Raw genomic sequence first — 14,472 nt, 5'->3', positions numbered from 1 at the left:
CGAAGGATGAAATTTTAGAAATCCAGGGAAGGCGAAAAGCAAACGCTGCAGCCGCCGCTAGTGATTGGCTATAACTAAGGCGGAAGGTGAGCCGAAAGAATGTCTTGGCATACGCACCAGGTGCCGGCGGTTTCCTTTTCTGTCTGACAGAAAGAACTCGTCACATCCATGTCGTTGTTCAACCACGTATCCTGATACCTACTCGTCGAGGTCATGTTATTCCATCCTCAGTTATAGCAATGTCGACCAGGAGAGGTGTTGGCTTGGGCGCCTTCACAAATAGAAATGCCACCGCTCAATCCTATGCCGCACATGGCTCAAACTTGAAATCTGCCAACGCAGCCTCGCTCCAGGCTCAGCTGGAGGTCTTTCAGTCTCTCCTACATAACTTCGCTCTCGAACATGCGGCGACCATCAAATCCAATCCGACGTTCCGCGCCGAGTTCGCGCGCATGTGTAATGCTATCGGCGTCGACCCATTGGCGGGCTCCAACATCAAAGGTAAAAAAGCGGATTCGCTTTGGGCAAAAGTCCTTGGTCATGATGTGAACGACTTTTACTTTTCGGTCGCGGTGAGGGTTGTGGAATTATGCCAGGCTACGAGGGCGGGAAATGGCGGATTAATTGGACTGAAGGAGTGCTGTGAGAGCGTTGCCAGGGGAAAAGCTATTGGTGGCGGTCTGCAAGTGTCAGAGGATGACATTGAGAGGGCTGTTAAATCACTGGAACCCTTGGGGTCGGGATTTGTTATTCTCACCATCGCCAACAAGCGGTTCATCCGGTCGGTGCCGAAGGAATTCAACACAGATCAGTCCACCGTACTGGAGGTTCTACAACTACTCGGCAGTGTGACAGTATCCCTGCTACAACTCAACTTGGGATGGGAGCGGGCTCGCGCTGAGACTGTCATCCAAGATCTGCTAGCGGATTCTTTGGTGTGGGTGGACTATCAGTGTCCAGAGCCGGAGTATTGGTCACCACAAGGACTACTCGACGAGAGTGACTGATTGACCTTACGAGATGGAGCTAGACAAATGCTCTGAGGTGGGTGATCTTAACGCTCTATTCAATGCGGCTTGAGCTCTGGTTGTAAAGGGCTCCAACCCTTTACCTCCTATATTCATCCTTCAGCACCCAGCGCCCGCGTCCCCGGCTCCCCTTCTCCAACCTGGCAATCAATTTCAAGGTCTCCTTGAACTCCAGGGTCGCCTGTGGAGTAGTGCAGAAGCGATTGAAGTGGTCGATCAGCATCTGAGTGTATACACTTCCGCCATGGGTCGTGAGGTAATCGCGGATGAGTTTACCAAAGTCCTTGCCTTGAGGCAAAGTTGGTGTCGTATCTCTGGAACCCGAAGCAGTCGAGCCTGTGGATCTAGCAGGACTGGCTGTTCTTGGAGTGCTGTCTCGGCTTGGTGCAAGCCCTCCCTGGCGCTGTTGCAGGTTCGCCAGAAGACTAGACGACTGAACTCCACTACCTCTGCTCCGGGAGTTGGAGCTGAATGCCCGCTGTGCCGTTGTCTCTTGAGGACGGCCAGAGATACCAAACTGTCCGGTCCAAGTGGGCGTACCTATTGGAACAGTGCGGGCAACCTCACCAGCACGTCGCAATTCTCTAGCCGCTTCAGCAGCCACTTTTCTCGCCTCTTGTTCCACCAAAGCCGGATCGGCCGCGACTTTCTTTCCAGCTTTCCCGTCAATAATCGCATCGTGCTCGACCGCGGAGTGAATACCAGCACGTGAAAAGATGCCTTCCATCATCCTGTCTTCGGAATTGTTGGCGCCATCCTTGTTCGCCTGCTCCTCTTCTTCGATCTCCCCAGCAAACTGCTCCATAGATGATATACCTGGTAAAGCGCCGATCGTGGTGTCCCCTGCAATGCTCGACGATTGTCCTTCGGATTTCATTTCGTTCACTTCGGGAGCTTTAGCTGGCTTAGAAGACTTGACCTGCGCATCCTGAAATAGTATGCTCGTTTCGGTCGGCTCTCCTTCATTTCCTAGACTGAAGAGATCGTGCAAATCACTCAGGTGGAATGTCTGCCGCTGTTTCGGATCCTTGAGAATCTTGTTCGTCAGGAATTGCTTGAATATCTGGCGATGGTAGATCTTCTCTTCGATGGTGCCAGCGGTCATTAGACGGTAGATGGCAACTTCGCGCTTCTGCCCTAATCGCCAGGCTCTTTCTCTAGCTTGCAAGTCGGTTGAGGGGTTCCAATCAGGGTCGTAGATAATGACTCTGTCGGCACCGGTCAGATTGATCCCAAGCCCGCCAACCTTGGTTGTCAACAGAAAGACATGCAGGTCTGGGTCGGTATTAAACTCATCGACCATACTCTGTCGCAGCTGGATAGGCGTGTTTCCGTCCATACGCCTGTACTTGAAACCCGAAAGCGACCTCACATACTTCTCCAAAATGTCAAGCATGATGCGATGCTGGGCGAATAGGAGAGTCTTGTGACCAGTTTCCTTCCATAGTTCCAGGAGCGAACCAACAACTTTCATCTTGCCGGACTTTGACGGGTCCCCATATCTATATCCTGCTTTGATTGACAACCGTTTGTGATCTGTTAGATCCGGGTGGTTGCAGATTTTCCGCAGTATATCGACCCCATAGAGAACTTGACGCTTGCCATTCATGATTGCGTCCATCTCTCCCGAGCCAAGGAATCTCTTGTATTCATCGCGCTGCAAGGGCCTCAGCTTGCAAAACAAAACTTGCTCGCTTTTCTTGGGCAAATCTGAGGCAACATCGATCTTGAAGCGTTGCAGCAAGTATGGACTGATGGCATCTTTGAGCGTTTCTGCACATTTGAATGCAGTCTGAACCTGCAAGTTTGATGCGTTCGCGTATCCACCTTGTCGGATTGGTATCTCGAACTGATTGCGAAAGTTGACCAGCGTGCCCAATCGCATGGGAAAGACAAAGTCAAAGAGAGACCACAGCTCGATAAGATTGTTCTGCATAGGGGTCCCAGAGAGGATGATTCGGTTCGGAGTGCGTAGTTCTTTGCAGTAGATGGTGATAGCCGTGTTTGGATTTCGAATCTTGTGTCCTTCGTCAAGGATGGCATACTGCCAGTCGACTGGGATCAGGAGAGGTGCGTAAGTTTGTAGACCAGAGTACGTTGTCACGAGCACACCTCCTTGCTCCAGAATTGGCCGTAAGATCTTTCGAGCAGCCTTCTGAGCCGTGGTGAGCGGCTGCTGTTTCCGAGTTGGATCCCATTCAAGATCGAGCAGCATATCTTCTTTGCTGGATTCATTTCGTACGTTGACCATACCGCTGCCAGAGGAATGCAGAATGGTGACTCGAAAAGGAGGCCACCAGCGATGAAATTCATTGACCCATTGTTTCATAACTGTAGCCGGACAGACTACAATGATGGGCTTATCCAGCTTTTTGCTGTAATGTAGGCCCGCCAGGAAGGCAATGATCTGAATCGTCTTGCCCAAGCCCATCTCATCGCCAATGATTCCGCCGACTTGTTGAGTGTAGAGCTCGTAGAGCCATTGCACTCCAGTTTTTTGATAATCGAATAGGCTGGGATAGATATCTCCTGGTAACCTGTAGCCATCATCGAGAAGAGTGTCCGGAATCTCGGGATGTGGTAAGTATGCTTCTTCCTCTGCGACAGCATCTGGATCATCCTCGTCTGTTTCGTCCTGTTCTTGTTCCTCTCTCGTCGTATTACGCGCGGCATGTTTTCGTGCCCTCCGTCTCCGCAAGGCCCATGTTCGCAACCTGGACTTGTAGACGGACTCGTTGCCATCGTCCACACCACGGAAATCCTCAATTTCATCCTCGACTTGGGCTACTGCCTTCCGATTCTTTCTCTGTCGTTTCCCTGCCGTAGTCGGCATTTCGTCATCAAGTTCATCTTCGGAATCGGAAAACGGTTCTTCTTCGACTCCGCCTTCGTCATATGATGACTCTTCGTCCTTTGTAGGCAAATGATTCATGAGACGTCTTCGCTTTCGGGACTGGTTGGCTTGAATCTCGTCTTCTGCGCTTGAATCCGTGAAACCAGTGGAAAAGCCGGGCTGTCTCAAATTCCGGTGGGACATAGACTTTCCAGCTTCTGCACTAGGCTCGACATCAGGGATTTCAGGTTCTTCCTCAGCGTCAAAAAGGGCCCCCTGCAAGGTCGTCGAAGACTCTCCATGCGATGTCAAGCCAAATTTGGAGAAAGGAGTGATTTTGCCGGTCCGGATCAGATAGTCACGCTGACTTTCATTCGGTAAGCGTCCAGCGGCTGCTGCGTCATGTTGATCTGCCTTCCCTGCGTTACTTTCTCGTTCCCTCATTCTTTCCTCGATCTCAGCAATGTCATTGTCCAGGTCTTGGATTTGACCTTGCATACGATCAACATCGAGACGCAAACGCGCTCGTTGAGTAGTGCCTATGGGGCGAAGCATGTCATCTCGTGTCTTTTTGATCTGGTTCTGTAATTTCTCCTTTTGTGCCTTGGATTTCTCGAGTCGCTGTTGGTCTCGCTGGTGGGCTTGCTCGAACAAGAGCCGATCTGCCTCCCGCCCGATATCCCGTTCCAAGTCATCCTGATCCCGTACTTGAGCGTCAAGGTTCCGAAGGCGAAGGGTTTCGGCAGACTCGCTGGTAGAGAATTCGGCCGTCTTCTCATCTTCAGCCATCGAATGGTCGTTGGTATCCTCCTTTCTTTCACCATCCATGATCACAAGCGTCAAGACCTTAGTAGTGAATGTGAAAAATGAATGTCGTCATGAGAGCAAAGAGAGAGATCCTGCTTGAAGTCTGGATCTTTACGCACGATAACTTTTGCGTCAAGTCACTAGCAGAGAGGGAAGTGAAAGGAGAGTATGGTGTAAGATAGAGTGTTGTATGTCGTCAAGAAATCAAACGCCACTTTGAAGTCCCAAAAGTGGCAATCTGGGATACGGATTAGACGGGAATGGGATTTGGTAAAAGACTCGGCGGAAAGAAGGGCGGCGGGCACAAATCTTTGCTCGGAGTGAAGAAGCAGGTGCAGTGCAGTCTCCCTAAATAGCGTCAGTAGGAATAAGAAGTCAGAAATCATATATTATATCATGTCTGAGGAAGCCCTTTGACTTGAATCTCAGGCTGCCATACCTCGTGCATGGTGGCACTTCAGCATGCCACTGCGTCACCGTAAATTTTGGTGGCTTTGACACTATCGGCCTACCTGCCCAAACCTGCCACTACGTAAATCGAGAACCCCCGACTGGGTGCCCAAGCAAGTTTCAGCTCTAGGCTGTGACAAGCCCCGGACCAAATCATCAATAATGGATGGGTGGCATTATTGGGTGCCCAATAATGAGCGGTAATAGCCGCCTGCGACTCAATACCTGGCACCCATGGCTGATGCACACCAGGCCAGGCACTAAACTCGACAACCGACTCTGCTTCTCACAACTCCAAACATTCTCCAGACTTCCTCTTTACAACCCGATTTCATTCATAGTCGTGGCATTAGACTGAGACACCTAGACAGCTTGTCTTGCCTCACGTTAGCCTGTCGTCGCCCCCATTGTTCCCCCACGACATCTCTATCCTCATTTTCGGGCCGACCTAATTCCTCGAGTCCTTGCCAGCTCACCACTTCCCAGTCCCTCACCTCTACTCGATCCTTAGAGAAGAACACCCTCACTTGTGAAGCGACCAACTCTCAACGCCATGGCTTTATGTTGAGCCTCGTGCCCTTCCCTTACCATGCGTCGAATATCGCCCTGGGTCCACCAGTCTCTCTTGACTGCGCTTACCATCGTCACTCCGCCACTCTCTCTACCCCTCTGAAGGTCCAACGGGCCCTTCCGATCTGACTTCACCTCACACTGCAAGAGATCGCGCTGGCCTGAGTTTGATTGATTGCCTCAATCGTGCGTGCTTGATGTATGCGTGGACGGTGTGATTGCGGCAGGACAAGCAAGATAACTGCGGCCCAGCTTTCAGCCCCATCGCGGCACGGAACTCTCTGAAATACGGACTGTCCTAAATACAGTTGACTGAGAGACAACTGGAAATCCGAGCAGCCATGTCCGCCAACACTACGCCTCAGACTCAATCGCATCCTTATGAGCACAACGGCGAGGTCGACGTGCCTATGGAAGATGCAGATCCTTATAACCGAACCAAGTATCCTCCACGACCGACTCACCAACACCGCCTCTCCACCCAGTATATCCCCGAAATCTCAACAGCTGCTCAGCGCTACTCCCCAATGAATGCTCAATCGACAAGTGCTGGCTACGTCGCCAGTCCCAAAACACAGAATCCTCCCTCATTCTCCTACCTCAACCAGGCCCAGACGACGCGACAGTCTCCCCCTCGTCAAAGTAGCTACAATGCCGAGCGCTACACTGAACCCCCGACCCCAACGAGATACCCGTCCGATTATGGGCCTGCGCTCCAGAGCTCCACGTTGAGCCCCGATTCATATTATTCTGCCTCTGCGAGCAACGCGCGACCAGCTCCACTGTCAAGACAACAATCACAGCATCAAGGACTGGGACCTGTGCCCAAGTTCAGAAAAGTCAAAACCATGCAAGATCTCAATCCCAAGATCAATGCCCAACCACCTTTCCGCCGGGCAAATCCAGAGGGCGGATTTATTAGCCCGTTACAAGCGCTCACCACCTATCTCCCAGCCACGTATAGAATATGTAATCCTAGCTTCAAATACGAGTCATCCCGAAATCCGAGGCGGGTTTTGACGAAACCGAGCAAAGGAACAAAGAATGATGGCTACGATAACGACGATAGCGACTACATTCTCTACGTCAACGATATTCTGGGTAGTGAAGAGGCGGGCCACAAGAACAGATACTTGATTCTAGATGTCCTAGGTCAGGGCACTTTCGGTCAAGTGGTCAAGTGTCAAAATTTGAGAACCCAAGAAGTCGTTGCGGTCAAGGTCATCAAAAATCGCACGGCCTACTTCAATCAGAGTATGATGGAGGTTTCAGTCCTCGATCTGCTAAACCAGAAACTCGACAAAAACGACGACCATCATCTTCTGCGGCTCAAAGACACGTTCATTCACCGGCAACACCTGTGTCTTGTTTTCGAGCTTCTCAGTGTCAATTTATATGAGTTGATCAAACAGAATCAATTCCGAGGTCTCAGCACGACACTTGTCCGTGTCTTTGCGCAACAGTTGCTTAACGGGTTGACATTGTTGAACAAAGCGCGGCTGATCCACTGTGATCTGAAACCGGAGAACATCCTCCTGAAAAACCTCGAAAGCCCAATCATCAAAATTATCGACTTTGGTTCTGCTTGCGACGAAAGGCAGACTGTCTACACCTACATACAATCGCGATTTTACCGATCTCCTGAGGTTTTACTGGGTCTTCCTTATTCGTCTGCCATTGATATGTGGTCTCTTGGATGCATTGTTGTGGAGTTATTTCTTGGTCTGCCGCTCTTTCCTGGTTCGTCCGAGTACAACCAAGTCTCCCGGATTGTCGAAATGCTGGGGATGCCGCCGACGTGGATGTTGGAGATGGGAAAGCAATCAGGGGAATTCTTCGAGAAGACGACAGACGAGTTCGGTCGTCGTACATATCGACTCAAAAGCATGGAGCAGTATTCTCGTGAGCACAACGTCAAAGAGCAGCCCAGCAAAAAGTACTTTCAAGCAACCACTCTTCCTGAGATCATTCGGAGCTATTCTATGCCCCGCAAGAACATGAAACAAGCCGAAGTGGAAAGAGGTAAGACCGCAAACCAATTCCACACGAACGCAGTTGCTGACACAAGTAGAAATGAACAATCGCATCGCCTTTACCGACTTTGTTCGCGGCTTGCTCACCATCAACCCCTTAGAACGCTGGTCGCCTCAGCAAGCAAAGCTACATCCTTTTATCACGCAGCAAAAGTTTACCCAGCCATTTGTTCCTCCCATGAACCTGAAGTCCCCCTCCAGCAAGACCCCGGCGCCTGGTGTGCAGCAACAACAACAAGCTGAAGCACTCAGCAAGCAACGTGCTGCCCAGGCTGCTCAAGCTCAGGCACAAGCAGCACAGGCAGCCCATGCCCAGGCGCAAGCGCAGGCGCAATCAGTGGCTCAGAACGCATATGCGATGCAGATGACTCCTTATCCACCATCTCAACCGCCACCAATGTACAACAATATGTACCCAGCCCATCCACAAGGCGCACCACCACCGTATCCAACTCACTCGTCAAACTATCCTGCACAAATGGGTATGATGCAGCAAACTCCGCAGATGAATCCGAGTCACTACAATCACCAACAAAGTCTATACGCGCAGGCCACGCAAAGGGCTGGCCGTCAACGTGCCTCAACCATGGATCAACAGCAGGCCGGCATTCCTGCTGCCATTCAACGCGTTGCTAGCCATCTTGATCCGAACCAACCAATTAGACTTCAACCCAGCCCAGCGTATTATCCACCTCCAGCGGATGGGTACGTCGATTCGCCATCGACCGCCAGAAGACGTGGGAGTCGAAATCAAAGAAATCGCGATTTTATCCGGACATTGGAAGATGGTGCGATGGGTGACAGCTTTATGAATAAGGCGCAATGGCACTGAGCTAAGCAGCATGAGGGCCCGCGGGATCGTCCAGATCTAACTCGATCGCTGAAGGTCAACAACATGCAAATACCACCTTCGCGGATTGGTGAGAGAATAGCGTTGGTGAACAAGCTAGCAAGCTTTGCCGCGCGAGCGTAGAGAAACAAAAATCTGCGACAAGACGCCGCTGGGAATAGCAGGCTCTGAAGCTCTGACTGAGAAAGTGAGTTCTGAACAAAGCTCTGACTAAACCAAGGGAATCTGAGTCTTCCCGGAAACAAATTACTGCTATCATGCTCCGTTGGGTTGTCGTGGACCAGGTACGGCAGGCTGCGATGGGAACCAATGCTCTCAGGGATAGCAAGCACTTGATCCTCAACTCGTCAGAATGCCTCTCAGATTTGCAATGATGAATGAGACATGACTTTGGGCGACGGAGTGAGCACAGTGTGACATGAGCGGCTCGTGGTGAAGAGTCATTGAATGAAGGATGTTGCAGATTCGGGACTGGACAAGATAGTGAAGGAGGGAATGTTGGGGCTGTATTTTGTCTTCTACCCAATGCCACGGTGGGACTCAACGCGAACGGACAAAGTCTGGAGAGCTAAGGAGCCTTTGCGAGGTAGTAGTATGGTCATCATCTCGAGCTGGGGGGACTCGAAAGCAGAAGCATACCGGCAAAGATCCGTTCGATGACACGACTTGTACATACCTCGTAGGATTTCCTCATATCATTTTGTCAGCTACAATGACCAGGGAGACTCGAATCTTTACAGTAGATACGGGCCATCGGTGACTCATAGACCCCAAAGGAGGCTTTGAGCACAATCGCCATACGAGTACCGTGTACATGGTGACTCAGTGAGAGAGTGATATACTGTCTTTACTCTTGACGGCTAGTGGTCGCTACCTTAGGTACTCGCTTAGTGCTATAATAGCATTAACACCCCCCGTCATTTCAACTTGCTTGGCAGCCTTGGCACTCAACTAGAATTTTGAGAATCTTTGCCTCACCTGCGATCACCGTAGTCAACCCGAAGCATTTCGACAACCACACCACTTCAGCCTTGGTTGTTGCGTCGACATTTCCGCCTTGATTGACACTTGAAGCCAAATTTGATCAAAATGTCGTCGCGGTTCTTTCACGGAGGCGACTCCGATAGCGAGAGCAGTTCGTCCGAGGAGGAAGAACTCTACAGTGATCGCGAGGAAGAAGAGGAAGAAGAGTCAGAAGAGGAGGAGGAGGAAGAGGAGTCAGAGGAAGAATCTAGTGAAGATGAAGGTCGTGGTATGGGTGCGAGCCGCTTCTTGAAGCCTTCAGGACCTGGCGGCGACGAATCCGACGAGAGCGAAGACGAGGATCGTGAGAGGGTGGTCAAGAGTGCGAAGGACAAGAGATTTGAAGAATTGGAGGCCACGATCAAAACAATTGAGAATGCTGAGAAGATCAATGATTGGGCTGTCGTGTCTTCAGGTTCGTCTTTGTGGCCCGATCTGCTTAATGGAACTGTACTGATCTGTACGCCCAGAGTTTGACAAAATGAACCGACAAGTCGTCAAGGTCACTCAACAAGGCGCCACTCCAAAACTCTACATCAAGATGATCGCCGATCTCGAGGACATGATCAATGAGACGAACGACAAGCAGAAATCCGGCGCAAAGAAGATGAATCCCATCAATGCAAAGGGTTTCAATGCCATGAAACAAAAGATTCGGAAGAACAACAAAGAGTACGTCACCGAGATTGAGAAATATCGCGCGAACAAGGAGGAGTTCATGGAGTCGGACGATGAAGAGCCTTTGGAAGTGGAACAGAGGACTCGCAAGAACAAGGTTCAGAGACTGGACGCCATTGAGGCTGCCATAGATGAAGAAGGCTTTGCGACGGTCGGTCGAGGTGGCAAAGCTCTTGTCTACACACCGGAGAGTATCCTGAAACATCTCCGCACAATCATCGAGTCAAGAGGAAAGAAGAACACAGATCGGTCTGAGCAAATCCGCATCATGGAGAGACTTTTGGACGTTGCTAGCACACCATATCAACGGATACGGGTTCTCTTGACTCTGATCTCCACAAGGTTCGACGTCACCACATCCTCGGTCCAGGCCTACATGTCACAAGAGTCGTGGCGATCCGCAGAACGCGAATTCTCAACCTTGCTGCAAACACTGGAAGATGAGCCTCAGTACATGGTGACTGAGGTGGCTGAAGAATGGGAAGATGATGATAAACAACCAAACCCTGCCGCAGGCGAGATTTTCAAGATTCCAGGCAGCATTGTATCCCTTGTCGAACGACTGGACGATGAATTGACCCGCTCCCTTCAACAGACCGACCCCCACACAGCAGAATACATCGAGAGGCTGAGTGACGAGCAGCTTTTGTACACCGACATTGTGCGGACACTCATTTACATCGAAACCATTAACAAGAAATTGGAGAAGTCCGAGAACAAGCAAGACAACATCAATCGCACAACCATCCGACGGCTAGAGCACATCTACTTCAAACCCACGCAGGTGGTTAAGATCCTCGAAGAGAAGACCTGGGGCGCCATTCCGTCTTCCCTAGACTCAGAGCTCACGCCACGAGGAAAATTCACCGAAGTTGCTGCGCTTGTCCAGACGCTCTGCAACCATCTGTTCGAGTACAGCGAGGGCATCATCCGTGCGCGTGCGATGCTTTGCGAGATTTACTTCCTGGCCCTACAGGATGATTACTACCGTGCCCGTGATCTTGCACTGATGAGCCACTTGACCGAGAACATCTCTTCCTTCGACGTCTCGACACAGATCCTCTTCAACCGCACTCTCGTGCAAATCGGTCTTTGCGCCTTCCGTGCAGGTCTTTGCTACGAGGCGCAGGGTGTCCTACAGGAGATCTGCGGTTCTGGACGGCAGAAGGAACTCCTCGCTCAGGGCGTCATCATGCAGCGGTATTCGACCGTAACGCCGGAGCAAGAACGCCTTGAGCGGCAGCGTCAACTTCCTTTCCACATGCACATCAATCTGGAGTTGCTCGAATGTGTCTACCTGACCTGCAGCATGTTGTTGGAAATTCCCCTGCTCGCTCAAACCGGCTCATCCCCGGACGTTCGCAAGCGTGTCATTTCCAAAACGTTCCGCCGCATGCTCGAGTACACGGAGCGACAAGTATTCCAGGGCCCCCCGGAAAATACTCGAGACCATGTCATGCAAGCTGCCAAGGCTCTTGCTCAGGGCGACTGGAAGAAATGTCAGGAACTAATCAGCAAAATTGGCATTTGGGATCTCCTTGGCCTTGAAAACAAGGAAAAGGTCAAGAAGATGCTGGCGGAACAGATCCAGGAAGAAGGCCTCCGGACGTACCTGTTCACCTACGCTCCGTACTACGACACTCTTTCCATCACCACACTTTCGGGCATGTTCGAACTCGACTCGAAGAAAATTGCCGCGGTGGTGTCCAAGATGATTTCCCATGAGGAACTCGCCGCTGCACTCGATCAGGTCAATGATGCCATCGTCTTCCGCAAGGGCGTGGAGCTTTCGCGCCTGCAAAGCCAAGTCATCACCCTCAGCGAAAAGGCGATGGGTATCTTGGAGTCGAATGAGAAGGTGCTGGAGACGAGGACCGCGGGTATGGTCAACGCGTTCTCAGCCCAGGGACAGAGAGGAGCAGGCAGGGGTGGAAGAACCGGAGGCAGGACCGGGTTGCCCGGTCTGCCGAGACAGGGACAGCAAGGAGCGAGGAGGCCCGGTGGGCAGCAATTCAGTGGGGGAGCGCTGGGAGGGGCGATTAAGGCTTGAGGTTGACATGTTTGTATCCGAGAGGCATTAATGCTTGAGGCTGCGTCGCGTGCACGCATGGAGAGATGAGACATGGTCACGCAAGACGATCTCACGAGGTCGATGAGGCTACTGCCTTCTGGTCCCCTCTATCTATGTCTACTGGAAGGGCCATTGAAAGTGATGAGACTGGTGGATGATGAAAAAGGATCCTGGTCCACAATGCTGAGAAGGTTTCAGCCACATGCAGCCTTTGCTGCCGGGTGGGAATGACTTCTGCGCACGCCGCACATGTATCTATCTCAGGTTGAGGGATGATTGATGCCCTGCAAATGACGCGCGTACGGTTGGCATCGCCCAGCACCTCAAATGTTCTTGCTTCAAAACCTCTTGTTTTACATTCCTGCCTTTGAAAGGGCCTCCCATTATGACCTTCGTGCAGGGATCTTTGAAGTCTAGCTTTCCCCCCTATTCATTTGAACATGGACTCATTAGACGTGACCTCTGGTAGGCATGAACACCCGCCGTGCTCATGGGAAGACGGGGGCGTTTTACAATAGTCAGGATGAAGCTTGTGGTAGAGGAGTGTCAGAAGACGACAAATGACTCAAACATATATATATATTTGTATACACACATTAACGGCTCTATATGGCATGGCATGACATTCAACTTCTGCTACGTCGCTTTCGGTTTCCCCCCTCCGAGCACCTGCTTCAGCCTGGGATCTTCTCTGACGATGAGGAGTTCGCCTCTCCAGATTTTCAGCAGGGTGAAGGCGGCGTTGATGAAGAAGACGAGGATCAAGAAGATGACCTGGATGACGGTGACGATCTTGAAGAAGGCAGAGTCGAGATCCGTGCCCAGCAGCAACGTCGCGGTCGTCAGCGTGCCCGTGGGGAAGATGATGGCGTTCCACGTCGGCGCCCAGATTAACTCGCGGCGGACGAGCCGATTGAGCATGGCGATCAGGGCGAAGCCGAGCCAGACCGCGCCGAGACCGGTCATCAACAGCGCCAGGAAGATGCACGTCGCCTGCAGCGATCCGGCTGCCGACGCTGTCAGGAAGACTCCTCGGTCATAGCTCCCAAAGTGTCCGTGCGTGCTGGCCGCCGCGCCCAGCAATTGGAGCGCCGCGGCTGACTGTCCCATGGGTCCCACGAGGATGAACAGGGTGGCGGTCATTGGGGGAGCAGGCCACCCTTTTGCGAGCAGCTGGTGAAGCAGGTACGTGTACAGGATCAGCCCCAGGAAAATGCCCGCCCCGACCGCACACAGAGACATGATGATGACAGGGACGGCGAGTCCCGCAGATACTTCGTGCGCGAAGCACGCGAAGACGCCCCCGACCGCTGCTAAGGTGGCCACCCCGACGGCGGGGATGATGATGAGCGTCGGGAGCTGGCGGTCCAGGATAGTGTGCTGCTGGATGAGGATCGAGAAGACGAAAAGCAACATGCCAAAACTCCACGTCGCGGCAATCCACCACATGACACACGCCACGATGGTGAACCGATGGCCGCCCCACGGGGCCTCGCTCACGGTCAGGGTGACGAACGACACCAGCGTCATGAAGGCGATCGACCAGCACGGGAACAGACATAGGTCCAAGACGTTGTCGACGAGTTCATTGTACGCTCGTTGTCTGTACATGACGAAGTGCAGGATGCAGATGACCGAGAAGAAGATGTAGAGAACAAGGTCGATGGTAAATGCAATCGTCGAGAGCACATGCAGGCCCGGAAACTGGTATGGTAGTTGATGGAGGAGAGTTCCGATGACGCCGGCATTCATACACCAGGTGAACCTACATACCATAACTTTGTCAGAGACTTCGCCCAAAAAACACCTATCAAGAGTAACCGTGTGGTGTAGCGCGTAGGACATACCATATGGGACTGAAGTCTTGGACCAAAGCCCGGAAAGCGCTTCGAATTAAGGGACCCTTGAAGATGGCGGCAGCATTTCGTTCCTCGTCGTCGTCGGCGGCTGCGTCGATGCTCTGGGGCCGATCGCCCTCATCTCCGTTGCCCTTAGGCTCCATCACTAGCATATCGCAGCGCGTTGTTCTTTTCTCGAGAGCCGCCAGATCTGGAGGTGCCCAGCAACAGGTGCTATTATGACCGTGTAAGGGTTTTATTCTGGAATCCCATCGAGTCGGCCTGGAGACC

At 52.0% G+C, this 14,472-nt stretch overlaps 5 protein-coding genes across 5 annotated transcripts; 3 read left to right on the top strand and 2 right to left on the bottom strand.

Annotated features, from left to right (window-relative positions):
* Positions 1 to 239: 239 nt before the first annotated feature.
* Z520_03522 (uncharacterized protein) lies at positions 240 to 1,007 on the top strand (the record flags this gene model as incomplete). The annotated part of the gene is made up of 1 exon (XM_016774032.1): positions 240 to 1,007. The coding sequence occupies one exon, from the start codon at positions 240 to 242 to the stop codon at positions 1,005 to 1,007; it is 768 nt and encodes a 255-aa protein (XP_016634978.1).
* A 100-nt stretch (positions 1,008 to 1,107) lies between these two features.
* On the bottom strand, positions 1,108 to 4,689 carry Z520_03521 (uncharacterized protein; the record flags this gene model as incomplete). Its single annotated transcript, XM_016774031.1, has 1 exon — positions 1,108 to 4,689. One exon carries the CDS (start codon positions 4,687 to 4,689, stop codon positions 1,108 to 1,110), a length of 3,582 nt encoding a protein of 1,193 aa, XP_016634977.1.
* Positions 4,690 to 6,029: 1,340 nt separating this feature from the next.
* Positions 6,030 to 8,553, top strand: Z520_03520 (uncharacterized protein; the record flags this gene model as incomplete). Its single annotated transcript, XM_016774030.1, has 2 exons — positions 6,030 to 7,710; positions 7,760 to 8,553. The coding sequence occupies 2 exons, from the start codon at positions 6,030 to 6,032 to the stop codon at positions 8,551 to 8,553; spliced, it is 2,475 nt and encodes an 824-aa protein (XP_016634976.1).
* Positions 8,554 to 9,660: 1,107 nt separating this feature from the next.
* Positions 9,661 to 12,322, top strand: Z520_03519 (eukaryotic translation initiation factor 3 subunit C; the record flags this gene model as incomplete). Its single annotated transcript, XM_016774029.1, has 2 exons — positions 9,661 to 10,009; positions 10,065 to 12,322. 2 exons carry the CDS (start codon positions 9,661 to 9,663, stop codon positions 12,320 to 12,322), a joined length of 2,607 nt encoding a protein of 868 aa, XP_016634975.1.
* A 657-nt stretch (positions 12,323 to 12,979) lies between these two features.
* On the bottom strand, positions 12,980 to 14,345 carry Z520_03518 (uncharacterized protein; the record flags this gene model as incomplete). Its single annotated transcript, XM_016774028.1, has 2 exons — positions 12,980 to 14,108; positions 14,191 to 14,345. 2 exons carry the CDS (start codon positions 14,343 to 14,345, stop codon positions 12,980 to 12,982), a joined length of 1,284 nt encoding a protein of 427 aa, XP_016634974.1.
* Positions 14,346 to 14,472: the final 127 nt, after the last annotated feature.

The sequence above is a fragment of the Fonsecaea multimorphosa genome, assembly GCF_000836435.1.
Source record: "Fonsecaea multimorphosa CBS 102226 unplaced genomic scaffold supercont1.5, whole genome shotgun sequence".
Lineage (NCBI taxonomy): Eukaryota > Fungi > Ascomycota > Eurotiomycetes > Chaetothyriales > Herpotrichiellaceae > Fonsecaea > Fonsecaea multimorphosa.
The sequence above is the reverse complement of the archived record's forward strand: the minus strand, read 5'-3'. Positions and strand labels throughout refer to the sequence as shown.